This window comes from Aquarana catesbeiana, linkage group LG12 (assembly GCF_042186555.1).
Source record: "Aquarana catesbeiana isolate 2022-GZ linkage group LG12, ASM4218655v1, whole genome shotgun sequence".
NCBI classification, from domain to species: Eukaryota; Metazoa; Chordata; class Amphibia; order Anura; family Ranidae; genus Aquarana; species Aquarana catesbeiana.
Genome location: NC_133335.1, coordinates 185,096,695 through 185,111,413, shown reverse-complemented (window position 1 = coordinate 185,111,413; position 14,719 = coordinate 185,096,695). Strand labels below are relative to the sequence as shown.

The window sequence follows — 14,719 nt, the reverse complement described above, 5'->3', positions numbered from 1 at the left end:
ATTTTTTTTTGGTGATTGAACTTTCAATTCATTTCTAATTTGCAATTGTTCAGCTAATACTCATCTGAATTCTCTTTACCTCAGGGCCAGGTAAGGTTATAAATCAGAAGAACCTCAACTCACATTAGCTATGGATTCTCTCTGAGAAACATTCTATACTCTGCCTACAATCTTTGTTTGAGCCTGACTGAAGATGTATTTCTCTAGCAGGCAGCTCTATGCATAGATTAATGGAACAATCTTTAGGAGCGTATTTTATACTCCCCTATTTATTGTCTCATCCACCTTGGCTAAGAGCTGGTTGTCTGGCAAACGATAGTATGTCCAATCAGGCTAAAACATAGCTCAGACACTGGAGGCAGCTTTGAGATCAGCCTTGATTTGCAGATATCTCTACTTTTCATTAGTTAGAAGTTGTCATGGCAGCTTGGAACCAACATTAAAAACCTTTGGGTGGACAACAGTGAACTGTGGAGGGGCAGCACTACAACACTACCTCCTGAGCAATCTTGTGACTTAAAGCTCACTCTAAAGTCACTCTCAACATCACTGTTGAGGGCCATAGACATTTATTGAAACATGAACGAAAGTGCAATGTTTCTTTGGTTTTAGATGGAGCGAGGGAGGGTTAAGTTTTAATTTGTCTGTTTGCCCCTCACTTCCTATCCTAATTATGCAACAATAAGGTGAAGATACCACTTTTAATAGTCGGAACAGGTATTCCCACTGGAATGTTTTGATTTTTTTTCATTATAGTTCCATCTACAATTTGGGCATGAATGGGCTTTTGTCAAGCTGATCATGCTAAACCATTGACCAGTCTCAATCATTTCAGACCATGGATTTCACAATTGAAATTCTTATTGCTTTCGATACATCATGATCTGATATGTCTGTTAGAATAGCTAGAGTTCAGCTTTAATTTGTTAGTCAAGGCCATCTAGATTTGCTAGTGCATCTAATGCCAAGTACACACGGTCGGACTTTCCGGCAGGAAAAGTCAGACGGAATCTTTTCATCGAACATTCCGATTGCGTGTAGGCCTCATCGGACTTTTCTTTTGGAAAATTCTGATGGACCTAGAAATAGAACATGTTTTAAATCTTTCCGATGGAATCAATTCCTTTCGGGAAAACCGCTCGTCTATATGCTGTTTCGACGGACCAAAAACGACGCATGCTCTGAAGCAAGTACAAGACGGCAGCTATTGGCTACTCGCTATTGAACTGCCTTTTTCTAGTCCCGTCGTACGTGTTGTATGTCACCGCGTTCTAGACGATCGGACTTTGGTGTGATTGTGTGTAGGCAAGACAGTTTCAGCAGAACTCCATCGGAACTTCGTCGAAATAAACTCTGAAGGTTTTTCCGACTGGTCGTGTGTACGCGGCATAACGCTACCCTCTCCACAGGATGACAGTGCTGCTGTCCAAGGTGGCTCTGTTGCTCCTTCATAGAGTGGGGACACCATAATGGCTAATACAAACGATAAGAAAGTCAGACAAAAGACTATCTGTTGTTTTTTGCATGCTAGTCTCGTATCATATCCAAGGAGGATTACTAACCATACGAAACATGTTGCATGACAGAAAACAACTTCCCGCATATGTAGCAAAGTGCCACCAAACAATAGGATGGTTAGATCTGTTATTGGAGAACATTTTTTGCAGATGTTCCTTCAGTCGTGATCGGCTTTGACCAATTTTCTTATTATGTGTACTAGGAATTAGGAACAGGAATAGTTACTGGCCTGATCACCAGGTTGAAGGACAAAAAGCCTTAAAAAAAAAATTGTTGCAGCCATCACATCGTTTATATACACTTTAATATCACATTTAATATTTTACAGTTCAGGTTGAATCTTAAGTGATCCTAAATACAAAATGCATGAGTCACTTCTCAGATGAAATATCAGCTCTAGGCAAGACTTCAATCGAAACGCTTTCTAGACAAGAAACCAAATTAGATCCCAATGGATGCTCACACCCCAACATGTCACCACCCCCTATAAAATTAATTGGCTGTGTAGATATATAGAGCAGAAAGCTTCATGCAGAACAAACTACCATCATGATGAGGACAACACAGATCTTCTTTATCCTGGGCCTCCTACTTCCACTCTGTGCAGTGGTCACCAGCGTTTCGATTAAGAAGCCTGTAAATGGTAAGTTACAGAAAGCAAACATTACACCTTTAGTTAATTTAAGGGTCAGTCCACTCAAAAAAAAAAACTTAATTATAGGTGAAAGCCTGGTGGGTTAAATTGCCAGTTGGCTTGTTATATTTCTTTGGGATTCTAGTGGGGCTCCAGTGACCTCCCTACCATAGTTTCAATTTCTGTTCCTGCACACCTTGGAGTTTTACTCTTCTTGTTAAAACATGAATAGTCTAGGGTGTTTTCACTCTTTTGGCTGCTTTTGTATCATATATAAAAATTAAAAATCTAGGAGACATTTATAAGAGTATTTGTGGGAAGTTTTATCATTCATATGTATACACATACACTGTAGAGTTCTTACAAAATTATGAAGTACCATATTTGTGTTGTGTATATAATTCTGACATTGAAATATTTACTTCTGTAATACCATTTCTGAACATCTTTGAGAGACCATTTGCCCATATTGTTAATTCCTTAACAGATTAGTCTGCCTAAACATGAATGATATTTTAGTTACCATATTGTTAATTCCTTAACTGATTAATCTGCCTAAACATGAATGATATTTTGGTTATTGGCTGATAATTTAATTGTTGGTTTGTTATAGGTCTTGGGTAGTCTATTGGTGAACTGCTTCTGAGTTCTTGGTTTGGCACACCTGATGTGATGATTTGGAGGCACTCCACCCTTATATTTAGATCTTTAACATTTATATTCTTTTATGAAGAATTTACCAGGTGTAGCTGGAACACATAAAAGTGGATAGGAACACTCAAAACTCCAAGGTGGACAGGAGCAGAATAAGGAATTAAAGTAGAATTATAGGAAAACCTTTTTTTTTTCATTTTGGATAGAGCAAAGGAGGGTTATAACCCGTCGGATTTATTTTTTCGCCATGTGTGTCCCATTGCAGAGATTTCCCTTCACTTCCTGTCCCATAACCAAACAGAAAGTGAGAGGAAATCCCTTTCACTTTCAATGATAATGGTAAATATAAACAGGACAAATAGAAAGGGTGAATCTCCTTAAGGGGGTCACAGACAGCGATAAATCCTTTCTTATATCTCTCCAAAACAAAAAAAAAGGTTTTGTTGTTTTTTTGGGGTTTTTTTGCCTACTTTAAGGAAGGGTGCTCTCATTGGTGCTTCTTCGGTAAGGAAATCAGGAAGTGAAGCTTTGCAGGTTCAGTTCCTGGTTCCCTACTGCGCATACGCGACTCGCGCTGCTAGATCCCACTGGCCCCTACTGTCTTCTGGGACCTGTGTGTCTCCCAGAAAACCGCGGGGGGGCGGAGAAGGCACTGGAAGTGGCGTAGATACCCGCGGGTTGCTCGGCTATCTATGTCCAGAAGTGGGAGTAAAATACCTGTATTAGACAGGTATCTGCTTCCCCCTGAAAGGTGCCAAATGTGACACTGGAGGGGGGGAGGATTCCGAAAAGCGGAAGTTCTATTTTTGGGTAGAACTCCGCTTTAAGATAAAAAAAAACTTGTGAATTCAGAACCACTTTACGTTGTTGAAAAAGCCCATTTATCTGTTGTAACAGTTGTTACCGCATTTTTGCTAAATACATTTCTAGACAATGTACACCCCCTTTAAAGAGGTTCTGAATAGGCAAGTGACAAGTTCTACTAGAAGAGCAATCCCCTAGTCGCTGATACTCACCTTTGCCAAGCTACCTCACTGTTTTATGGCAGCCCTTGGGAGATATCCAGTGCTTCTTCTCATGTGACCTTCCTCCCAGGATACAGTGCTGGGGTCTCAGCAGTCCCTTGCTAGCCCCTGAACACTGAAGGGAGGAAGAAGTTATGTACCCTTTGTGTAAGCTCCCATACCAAATGACACAGAGCTTACACAGGGTTTGAACAAAGTTGCAGGGAGCACAGGGAAATTAGAATTAGTGGGTAGGTTTGGGTGATGGTTGCTCTTTCAAGAGAAGTTGTCACTGTGCTAGATAGGCACACTGAGAGTCTCTAATAAAATGACAGTGCAGGGGGTACAACATATAGCAACTACAGCAATACTAATAGGACATTACAATTTACACAACACAAGTTGTCAGTAACCAATTTTGTTTGCTCAAGTATAATAAGATCACTCTGCAATGTGTCTCGTTTTAGTTGCTCAGAAACCAGGAACCTGTCCCCCTGAACGCTATTATATCAAAGCTAGTAATCCGGATAAAATCCACAACTTCTGCTACAACAATGACTATAAATGCAAAGGTAACATGAAGTGTTGCTCAGACAACCTCCACATAATATGCAAGCCTCCTGCCCAAGGTAAGACGATGTTACTACAAGTATACTACAAGTACTACGTAATAAACCTGGCCAAAATCCTGATAGCTATAATATGTCATAGCCGTGGTGGGTTGGGAGTGTGATCTCCGCACCAGGGTCCCAGAAAACAGGGAAGAATAGGATGGAGATGACACAGAGTCATCCAAGTATGAGGTAACCATGAAAAAAAAACAAAAAATGTATTTAAAATATTAGTGTGTGGTTGAAATTTAAATTACTGAGTTATTTTTATTATAATTTTAACAGTTTAGTCACCCTGTTTAGTAATATGCCATCAATGGGGCAGTTTAGTCAGCAGTATTCTCAGTAAAAGATACCTTTACATGTATTTTATTTTGTCGAGAGCATTGCAGCCCGTATCCCCAGTGGGGAGCGTTCACCCACTTCCTGAAATAATGGGAAGTAATGGCAAATATCTCCATTAAATAGACCAATAAAAACACATTTTTAGTGGAGTGAGGAAGCATTAGAAATTCTGACGCCAATTTTTATTGCCATCTTTTCTGTCCTAGTCATGACCACACCCCCAAGGAGCGAAGTGATAGAAAATGTACCCAATGGGGTCATGGGCAGAATTAAAAACCTAACAGGATTTTTTTTCACCTGGCGAGCCTCCAGTAACACACTTCCTAGCCTAGTGTAAGAACATTGACTCATTGTACTGTATCTATGGAGGAACCTAAAACAGGAAGTGTGTTAGGGCTACAGAACATCTCCCCTCTCATCTTCCTCATAACATAGAAGGTCTTATGTAGTCCTAAGGGAGAGCTGGGAACAATGTTAAAGAGTATGTAAACCCAAAATGTCACATTCCTGGTATGTGCCTGCTGTACCATGTGCCTGTATGAAAATATCCTGTTCTCTTTGTATTGCTTCCTTTGTTTGAAATCCCTGGTGTTCCTGTCAGTCCCTCTGCTTTCCAAAAAAAAAACTGACCACACTAGGCAAGAGCACACCGTTGTCAGTTCTCTGGCTATGCTCAGAACTCAGTCAACTCTGCTCCAATGATTAGACTTGACCTGACACCCCCCACCCTGCACAGCCATTCACTCGGAAGATCAGTGTGCTGTTGCTTCTCCTCCCCCAGCTCTTATGCAGCTGAGAACAGAGGGAATAAAATCACTTTTAAAAAAAAAGGTATTTATAATGGTTTTTTTTTTTGTTTTATATATATTACACAAATGTTTTGCCTTTCATTTCTACTTTAAACCGAATAAGTTGTTTTACAAGGTGATCGTTTACAATCACTTTAACTGATAAGGGTTCATGTACACGGGACGTTTTTACAACCTCTCCTGAACGATTTAACTTGACAGATAGTAACCCACGTTTAAAACGTCAGTTTTGCCGTGTTTACATGCCGCGTTTAGGGGCATTTTTAAAAAAAAAATTATATTTTTTTTTTAAATGTCCAAAAATGAAAAACGCCTATAAACGAAACGCTGCTAAACGCGGGTTACCGCGTTTAGCAGCGTTTGGCGTCTGAAATGTCGGAAACTTCGGCGTCTGAACTCATTTTTTTGCCTTCAAAAAAAGGCCTATAAACGCAACTGCCTAAAAAGGACAGGAAACGAACCTTGTACATGTACACATAAGATAACATTGAATGAGTTCAGGGGCAGTTGAAAAAGATGTCCAACTGCCTCTGAACGTCCGTTTAGCAGCAGCAGTGTACATGAGGCCTTACAGTGCAGCACAGACAGAAAATACATGAGCTTTTTATTAGCTTTAAAGATTATCAAACAGATATATCCTCTAGATTGTAAGCTATAACGAGCAGGGCCCTCTGATTCCTCCTGTATTGATTTGTATTGTTAGTGTACTGTCTGCCCTCATGTTGTAAAGCGCTGCGCAAACTGTTGGCGCTACATAAATCCTGTTTATTAATAATAATAATAATAATAATAACAAAATGCTTTTAATGGTATATTTAACCGACCAAAGTAGCAAATAAGAGAAATTCATTGTTAGTGTTTACATTTACACTATATTACCAAAAGTATTGGGGCGCCTGTGAGGTCTGGGTTCACACTTAAAACGGATGCGGCTCGCAGAAGGCGTCTGGTGCGTCCCTGTTCTCCATTTCAGGGACTAATCAGACCCGAATTTTTTGCCTGAAATCAGACCTGAAACTGAGCCAAAGACACACAGGACCCCTGTGCAATTCGCTCCGCAGCCGCCCTGGAGATGTGTGAACCAGCTTCATAGAGAGCCGGACACAATCTCCTGTCTTGCGAATTGGATGCGGAGAAATCTGCATCCAATTTGCATAAGTGTGAACCAAGCCTTACATTTTTTTATGTAAATCCAGCTGGAGAACTAAGTATGGAGGGCTAAAAGAAGGTCTTAAACTCTCTGTAGCTCAAGAAACAATGCAGACAGCTTTTTTTTTCCACTGCAGGTTTTTAATCAGTGGTTGTCTAATGGCCTCTCCAAAATGAACAGCTTACAGCCTTTTTCCCTGTGGTGTTCAATTTTCTGTACAAATAATAATAACAACATACCATAGTTCATTTTAGCTATGATTATAATGCTGGATCACATAAAGGGTTTTACCATCATCTAAATATATCCCAGCATGACTGCTAATTAAAGCTCGGCCTATATACTAATTCTAGTAACTTACGTAATTTTATATGTTTCTATATCTGGCCTCATTAATCAGAAAGGAGACGCTAGTACAGTAAGTGCTGGGCTCATTAGATACAGCCTGCATTTAAAATGCTTATTTGTAAAAAGATATCATACGAATGATGGAAAATATATAAATGGTTCTATATTTTTAAATGATATATTTAATACTTAAATTTTTTTTTAAATGTGTAAATGTTACAAATGAGTTTTGAAGTTTTCTTTATTTTTTTTTTTTATTTCCTTTTCAAAGTTGCTGTATGTTAAAATGTATCCTAATGCCTTCACAGACAGGCCAGGCCAATGTCCTACATTTGAGCCTTCTTTGACTTCTGCCACAAAATGCAATGACAACTGCACATCTGACAGCGAGTGCCCTGGAAATTACAAGTGCTGCTTTAAGTTTTGCGGAAAGACTTGTGTTCCTAATCTAAGTGACACTGGCAAGCCTGTGATTGCAAAAAGTAAGTTAAACCAAACCACAGTATGATAAAAAAATGGTTTTAATGTTACCTGTGGGACCACTAAGTAGATTGCATTTCAGTAATGTGCTTTGAAATGCACATTTCATTACCAAAGCAAATGTCAATTCACGATTCATTCTGAATGGCATGCAACACACGCTATACAGTAGCTGCCATTGCATGGCCCACAACATTAAGGGCCCAGGAATGAACATCTGTCCCTAACTGCAGGTAAATAGGCTGCCCATAGATGGTAGGAATCTCGGCCGTTTCAGCAGGGACCGTCTGAGATTCGATCAATGTATGGGCAGGCTGATTGTACCCAAGTCTATCCATCGATCAACTTGGGTACAAACAGCATGTCTGATTTCTAGCAATGATCGCTGTGTTCTCTCAACACAGCAAGAGTGGCTCCCCAATTCCCCCCACAAAAGCTCCATGGGAGGGATTCCCCCATCAAATCATGGTTGCAGGAAAGAAAATCTCATCATCTATGGCGTGCCTTACTGGCTGTGTGATTGCTTACAAACACTGGCAGACGGCTATCAGCCTGTCATTGCTTTGGACAATTTTCCCGGACCCATCAATTTATGAATTGGCACATTGCAAGGTGCAAAAAATACCCAAATCATAGAAAGGAAAATTAAAAACCATAAAAAAATTGTATTTTTGCTTGCACATGATTTGATTATGAAATTGTGGAAGTTCACCTCATTCAGCAAACACTAAGGGAAATTTCCCTTGCAAAGTGAAACTTCCCTTAAAAAGTGAACAGTCTATTTGCCTTTAATGCAGGGATCTCCAAACTACGGCCCTCCAGCTGTTGCAGAACTCCACGTCCCAATGGGGCATTGTAAAACTTTGACATTCACAGACATGACTAGGCATGATGGGAATTGTAGTTCCTGAACAACTGAAGTGCCATAGTTTGGAGACCCCTACTTTAATGAATAAACTCCTAAACCTCTCAATTCAGCTATTTGTTTCATCTAAGTTTGATATGCTTGCCCTTCTATTTAGTTTTATTAACTGTTCTATTATTATATTTGATTCCTAGGCCAAGGATTCTGCCCACAAGAGGCTCTTTACAGATGTGCAGATGCAGAAAGGTTTTACTGCGATGAATCTTCCTGCCTGGATGGTTATAAATGTTGCCCTTTCATCTGCCATAAAGAATGTCGGGAACCTGTTCCAGGTAAAACTCTAATAAAGCTACCGCAGATAATTAAATCTGTGCTCATTTACAATGGAGTTTGGGAAATTCCTGTCCACTCTCCACTACAAACTGCTAGGTTGCTTCATTCCCTGATAATACAAAACCAAACAAAGAAAACACTATAAGAGATATACCTCACTCAAAACAAAATATATAAAAAAATAATAAATCTTGGTCTTATCACTCAACATAGATTGGAAGTTGACCATTGTCATATAGTCTTCCTGGGAGATGTACAGTATGTAGCACCCTCCTAGATAGGTGTTAGGTAAATTTAGTTACTGGCTCGCTGTGATCAGTTGAGCTGCATGTGATTATTTTGGTCTGTGGGTTGATTACTTCCCCGTCTGTTTGGGGGGTTCTGGAAGATAGCGGGCTGGGGAGTCAATCCCTGAGGATTGGTGCCCAGATGGTGGCCGGGAGGGAGCATAACTAGCCTGGGGCCTGGAACACAGGGGTACTTGCCCTGGAGGAAGAGATCCCAGCCTGGAGGGCTGCTGCCCTTCTGGGCAGGTCTGCCATGCTTCTACTGCTCATCGAGGTCCCAGCTATGCTAGCTGGGGGACCTATTCTGCTAAAATTCGCTGGAGCTGACTGAGGGACTTTCTTTTGTGGATCTGATCCAAAGAATTCACAGGAGAGGTGTCTGGAATATATTGGAAGGAGGCATCCAATTATCCAGGGAGATAGTGGGCTGGGGAGTGGTGTCCATATGGTGGCTGGGAGGGCACATAAATAGTCTGGGGCCTGAAACACAGGGGTTTTTGTCCTGGAGAAAGAGACCCCAGTGCGGCGGGCTGCTGCCCTTCTGGGCAGGTCTGCCATGCTTTTACTGCTCATCGAGGTCCCAGCTATGATAGCTGGGGAGGCCTATTCTGCTCAAGTTTGCTGGAGCTGACTGAGGGACTTTCTTTTGTGGATCTGGTCCAAAAGATTCACAGGAGAGGTGCCTGGAATATATTGGAAGGAAGCATTCAATTATCCAGGGACAATAGTATAGATGGGTGTGAGAGATCCAGGTGACTGTGTGCCACTGCTTGTACTAGAGTCAGTCCTTCTCCTTCGAATTTTCTGACTGTGGTCAAAAACAAAGGAGGATTTGACCCCACTAACAGAAATTCGAACAAAAGTTCTTGAAAAAAAAAAAAAAAATCGAACAAAATTCTACTAGTGTACAGGCATTTTAATGGCAAGCTGCATTAATCCATAGTAACTAATCGCTGATATTAGACCAGCACAAGATGAATTCTGATTGCTTAAATAAGCCTATTAGTACACATTGAATTTTCTGACACTCGTTTACACACAAACTATGAAAAGTGAACAACATTCACTGGGTTTCATATATCTTTCAGCTTTTTGCTATGAGCACTGTCTGGTAGAATGTTCAATATTTTGTTGTGTTTCTTATGTGTTTCAGTGAGGAACGGTGCGTGTCCTGCAAATGCTGCCTGTCCTTCTGGAGATGAAAACAAGAGTTGCTCATCAGATTATGACTGCAAGGCTTTCCACAAGTGTTGCTCTACAAGTTGTGGTCAGAGATGCCTACATGCAGTTAATGGTAAACACATAACTTTTTTATCTTTGTTACCCAAACACTTCATATTCCTGATATGTGTCTGTAAACATGTACTTGTAAAATTATCCTGTTCTCTTTGTGTGAAATATCTGGTGATCCTGCCAGTCTCCTCTGCTTTCCTATTTCAAACTGACCATACTAGGCATGAGAGCACATCCATTTCAGTGTGGTCAGTTTTCTGGAAGTGCTGGGAGCACAACCTGTCTGTCCTTCAATGGCCAAGGCTTGTGCTGACTTAAGTCACTGCAGGGGAAATTTTCTTTCTTTTTTTTGCCTGGAGTTGAGCTTTAACTCCTATATGTCCTGACATCCCCTGGCTCAAAGTAAGGCATTGCTTGTAAGGGTCATACTGGGTAATAGAAATAAGAAGAGCTACAGTCACAGCTGAGACCTCCAAGACAGGCCACCTACATCCTCCAATGTGCCTTGGTAACACAACAAAGCAGAGTTGCTGATTTGTCTCCCGCGGCAGAGTTGCCGATGACCGGCAGCAGAGTGCAGAGACACTTCCCACTGATCCTCTGTTCTTGGTCATGTGATTGGATTTGTGATGTCACATGACCAAGCAAAATAGGGACACATGGGAAGGTGTTCCTGCACGGGTTTATTGGCCACTTTCCTGCATAGCTCTGCTTTGGAGTATCTTCATGTTACAAACTGGCAAGCTCTGCTTTATAGTGAGTGGTACCAAGAAGCAGCAAGGTGGACATATAATGGTGGTGGCAGCATGTGAGAACACCATACCTCCCAACATTTTGAGATGGGAATGAGGGACACCTACTAACAAATGTATGTAGGCATAGGACACGCCCCCTGCCACACCCCCTTAAAGGAGAATTAACCCAAAAAAAAGGTTAATTAATTCCCCAAGGACTTTTTTTTACCAATACTATTCCTTTATACTGGCTCTTAAAATGTACAAATGCAGAAATTTAGAAATTGGATGAAAGGTTTAGTACTGGGAAACACTTTTTGAAAGATAAAAAGTGCATTTTATTTACAACGATATAGATCAGACCAAAATGAGCGATAATTTAGGTGGAACGAGGGACAGAGGGACATTGCTCCAAATCAGGGGCAGTCCCTCCAAATCAGGGACAGTTGGGAGCTATGGAACACCATCCATAGTGTCCAGGGCCCCTCAAAGCATAGCTACATCACTGAGAACATATGAACAGCATCAGTACATAACAATAAGGCCTGGTTCACACCTATGCATTTTTTAACACTTTTTAAGTTTTGCAGAACATGGTTTCCCATGGGTCATGGTCACATCTGTGCATTTTATGGAAAGGGCCAGGGACCTTTTCTGGTGTTTGGTTCCATAGACTTCAATGGATCAAAAACATGTATCGAAAAACACAAAATGCATCTGGAATATGCAAACTGCAAACTGCATGGGTGTGAACCTGGCCTTAATAACTGATATCAATAGAAGCTGCTCCAATGTCCAAATATCTATAGGGATTGGTGTTCTTGTGGTATATAACAGGAGAACAAAACCAGAGAAAACCAACAGTATGGACTCACACGATTCACTATATTCAAAACACTGATCTACATAATAAACCAAACCGAAACCATGAACCAAAAAGTCAAAATGAACAAAAATTACAAAGTTCTGTGGCTTCTGATTTGTTATATTATGTAGATAGGTTTTTGAATATAGTGGGTGGTGTGAGTCCGAACTGTTGGTTATTTTCGTTGGTTTTGTACATGACTATAAATTATGACTTCTGTTAACTTGTTTCTGGTCTCTTTTCTTGCAGGTACTGTCAACATATATGACCCTCAACATCCCCACTTGTTTGACTTTATTGGATTAGGAAGATAAACAAAGTCTACCGGGCACATGTTCTTATTTTTATACTAGCATGCCTATAGATCAGTCGTTATATGTAGATACATGTGCGATTTTTTTTATTTTCCCTTGCTTGTTATTGGATTTGTAGATCCTCTGAAGTGTATACAAAGGCAACCAAATAATAAAACAATTACATTTAAAAACAAAACACGTTTTGTCTGTGTTTAATGCAGCATTGTACTGATTTATGATGAGTGGCTATGGACGAGTTTAAGGCAGAACTCTAGCCAAAAAAAAAAAAAAAAAGATGTAAATGAATAGTCTATTAAAACCAACTTTTGCTGCAATATTAATTTCAATCCAGAGATGTCCCCTGCAGTACTTTTTTTTTTTTTTCTTGCACAAGACGTCTTCAGGTTTGATGGCCAGCATCATTCAACCGACTTCCTCTGCGCCCAGGTTATTCTAAATCCTCCTAAACCCGTGACTGGATGGTGAAAGGAAAAGCAGCACAATGATGAGCTCATCTCTCTGTCACTCTTCCTATCTTCCTATCAGCATGGTTCTTGTCAACACATAGACACATTGGCTCCTTGTGCTGCTTCCTCCTCTCACACTACAGCTCTGCTATACATGGACTGCAGGAGGCTGATACCAGGTCAAATTCATGTATTTACACTGCTTGCATGTAAAATCCATTTATGATGTATTGTTGCTTACAGAAAAGCATTAGTATGTGCGTGTAAACATATGCGTATATTCGAATACAATAAACTTCCAACTTTTTTTATTGGACGTGGATTGGCAAACACTCTACCCACTCTTCTTTTTCCCCTTCTTTTTTAATTTTGGCATGTTTGCTATATAAGAATTATAGATCTATTTTTACTATATATAAAGTTTTTAAAGTTTCCTAATGGTTTTTAATATAATCATATCAAAGAGTCAGGTGGCATTTTTATTGTAGTTCATTTGTATGGTATGGACTTATGGACTTTTAGAAACCATTTAATTGTAGTCCATATGGTACAGACCTTAAGTAGCCATATTAGTGTAGTCTCAACTAATTATCTTGTATGGCCCCTCCCCCAGCTTTGGTATATATACATGTGCACCCATGAGCATGTCCTCAGGCTTGAAAAAGGAGCAGTTACACCCCAAAACATGTAACCATGCCCCCCACACTGTGCCCCCCCCCCCCCCCCCAGGTGTGACATCACAGTCTTGCAGAGTCTACACACTCCAGAATCTCCAGTTTAGTTTCTGGTGTCCTACACAGCTCCTGACAGTGACATCTGCTGCCTGGCTCCTGAAGGCATACCAAGGCCCCAAACAAACCACACTACCAGGTGGATTACATGCTCTTATCTTTATGCATCTTGTAAGTTGCCATTTGTGATTGCTAATTAAGTCTTTTCTTATATACTGCACTTAGTTGGTGCCCTCTGCTTTTCCCTTACAATTAACATTTGTAGATGTTTCCTATAACAAAACAAAAAAATAGTTCTTGAGTTCAATCCCACTTTAAGCCCACATGCCCAGACTAAATTTAGAACTGTTATGCCCCGTACACACGGTCGGACATTGATCGGACATCCCGACAACAAAATCCTAGGATTTTTTCCGACGGATGTTGGCTCAAACTTGTCTTGCATACACACGGTCACATAAAGTTGTCGGAAAATCCGATCGTTCTGAACGTGGTGACGTAAAACACATACGTTGGGACTATAAATGGGGCAGTAGCCAATAGCTTTCATCTCTTTTTTTATTCTGAGTAGGGATGAGCCGAACACCCCCCGGTTCGGTTCGCACCAGAACCCGCGAACGGACCGAAAGTTCGCACGAACGTTAGAACCCCATTGACGTCTATGGGACTCGAACGTTCGAAATCAAAAGTGCTCATTTTAAAGGCTAATTTGCATGGTATTGTCCTAAAAAGGGTTTGGGGACCCGGGTCCTACCCCAGGGGACATGTATCAATGCAAAAAAAACTTTTAAAAACGGCCGTTTTTTCGGGAGCAGTGATTTTAATGATGCTTAAAGTAAAAAAAAAAAAGTGAAATATTCCTTTAAATATCGTACCTGGGGGGTGTCTATAGTATGCCTGTAAAGTGACGCGTGTTTCCCATGTTTAGAACAGTCCCTGCACCAAATGTCATTTTTAAAGGAAAAAATCTCATTTAAAACTGCTTGCGGGTTTAATGTCATGTCGGGTCATGGCAATATGGATGAAAATCAGTGAGACAAACGGCATGGGTACCCCCCAGTCCATTACCAGGCCCTTTGGGTCTTGTATGGATATTAAGGGGAACCCCGCACCCAAATTAAAATAAGGAAAGGTGTGGGGCCACCAGGCCCTATATACTCTGAACAGCAGTATACAGGCGGTGCAAACAAGACAGGGACTGTAGGTTTGTTGTTAAGTAGAATCTGTTTGTAATTTTGAACATTTTTAACGTGTTTAGCTCCAGCCAAAAAATCTTTTCTAAGCTTTTTGGAAAACATAGGGAAGGGTTATCACCCCTGTGACATTTGTTTTGCTGTCTTTCCTCCTCTTCAGAA

At 40.6% G+C, this 14,719-nt stretch overlaps 1 protein-coding gene across 1 annotated transcript; it reads left to right on the top strand.

The window, feature by feature from the left end:
- Window positions 1–2,006: 2,006 nt before the first annotated feature.
- On the top strand, window positions 2,007–12,234 carry LOC141113276 (uncharacterized). Its single transcript, XM_073606303.1, has 6 exons — window positions 2,007–2,161; window positions 4,278–4,439; window positions 7,382–7,555; window positions 8,613–8,750; window positions 10,192–10,332; window positions 12,120–12,234. Exons 1-6 carry the CDS (start codon window positions 2,068–2,070, stop codon window positions 12,182–12,184), a joined length of 774 nt encoding a protein of 257 aa, XP_073462404.1. The 5' UTR covers window positions 2,007–2,067; the 3' UTR covers window positions 12,185–12,234.
- The last annotated feature ends 2,485 nt before the right edge of the window (window positions 12,235–14,719 follow it).

What these genes read in the sequence shown, in the direction of transcription:
- LOC141113276 (XM_073606303.1), top strand. Translation starts at nt 2,068, where the DNA reads ATGATGAGGACAACACAGATCTTCTTTATCCTGGGCCTCCTACTTCCA. An exon ending in ATGCAAGCCTCCTGCCCAAG is followed by an intron (nt 4,440 to 7,381) that starts GTAAGACGATGT and finishes ATGCCTTCACAG; the next exon opens with ACAGGCCAGGCCAATGTCCT. An exon ending in ATGTCGGGAACCTGTTCCAG is followed by an intron (nt 8,751 to 10,191) that starts GTAAAACTCTAA and finishes TATGTGTTTCAG; the next exon opens with TGAGGAACGGTGCGTGTCCT.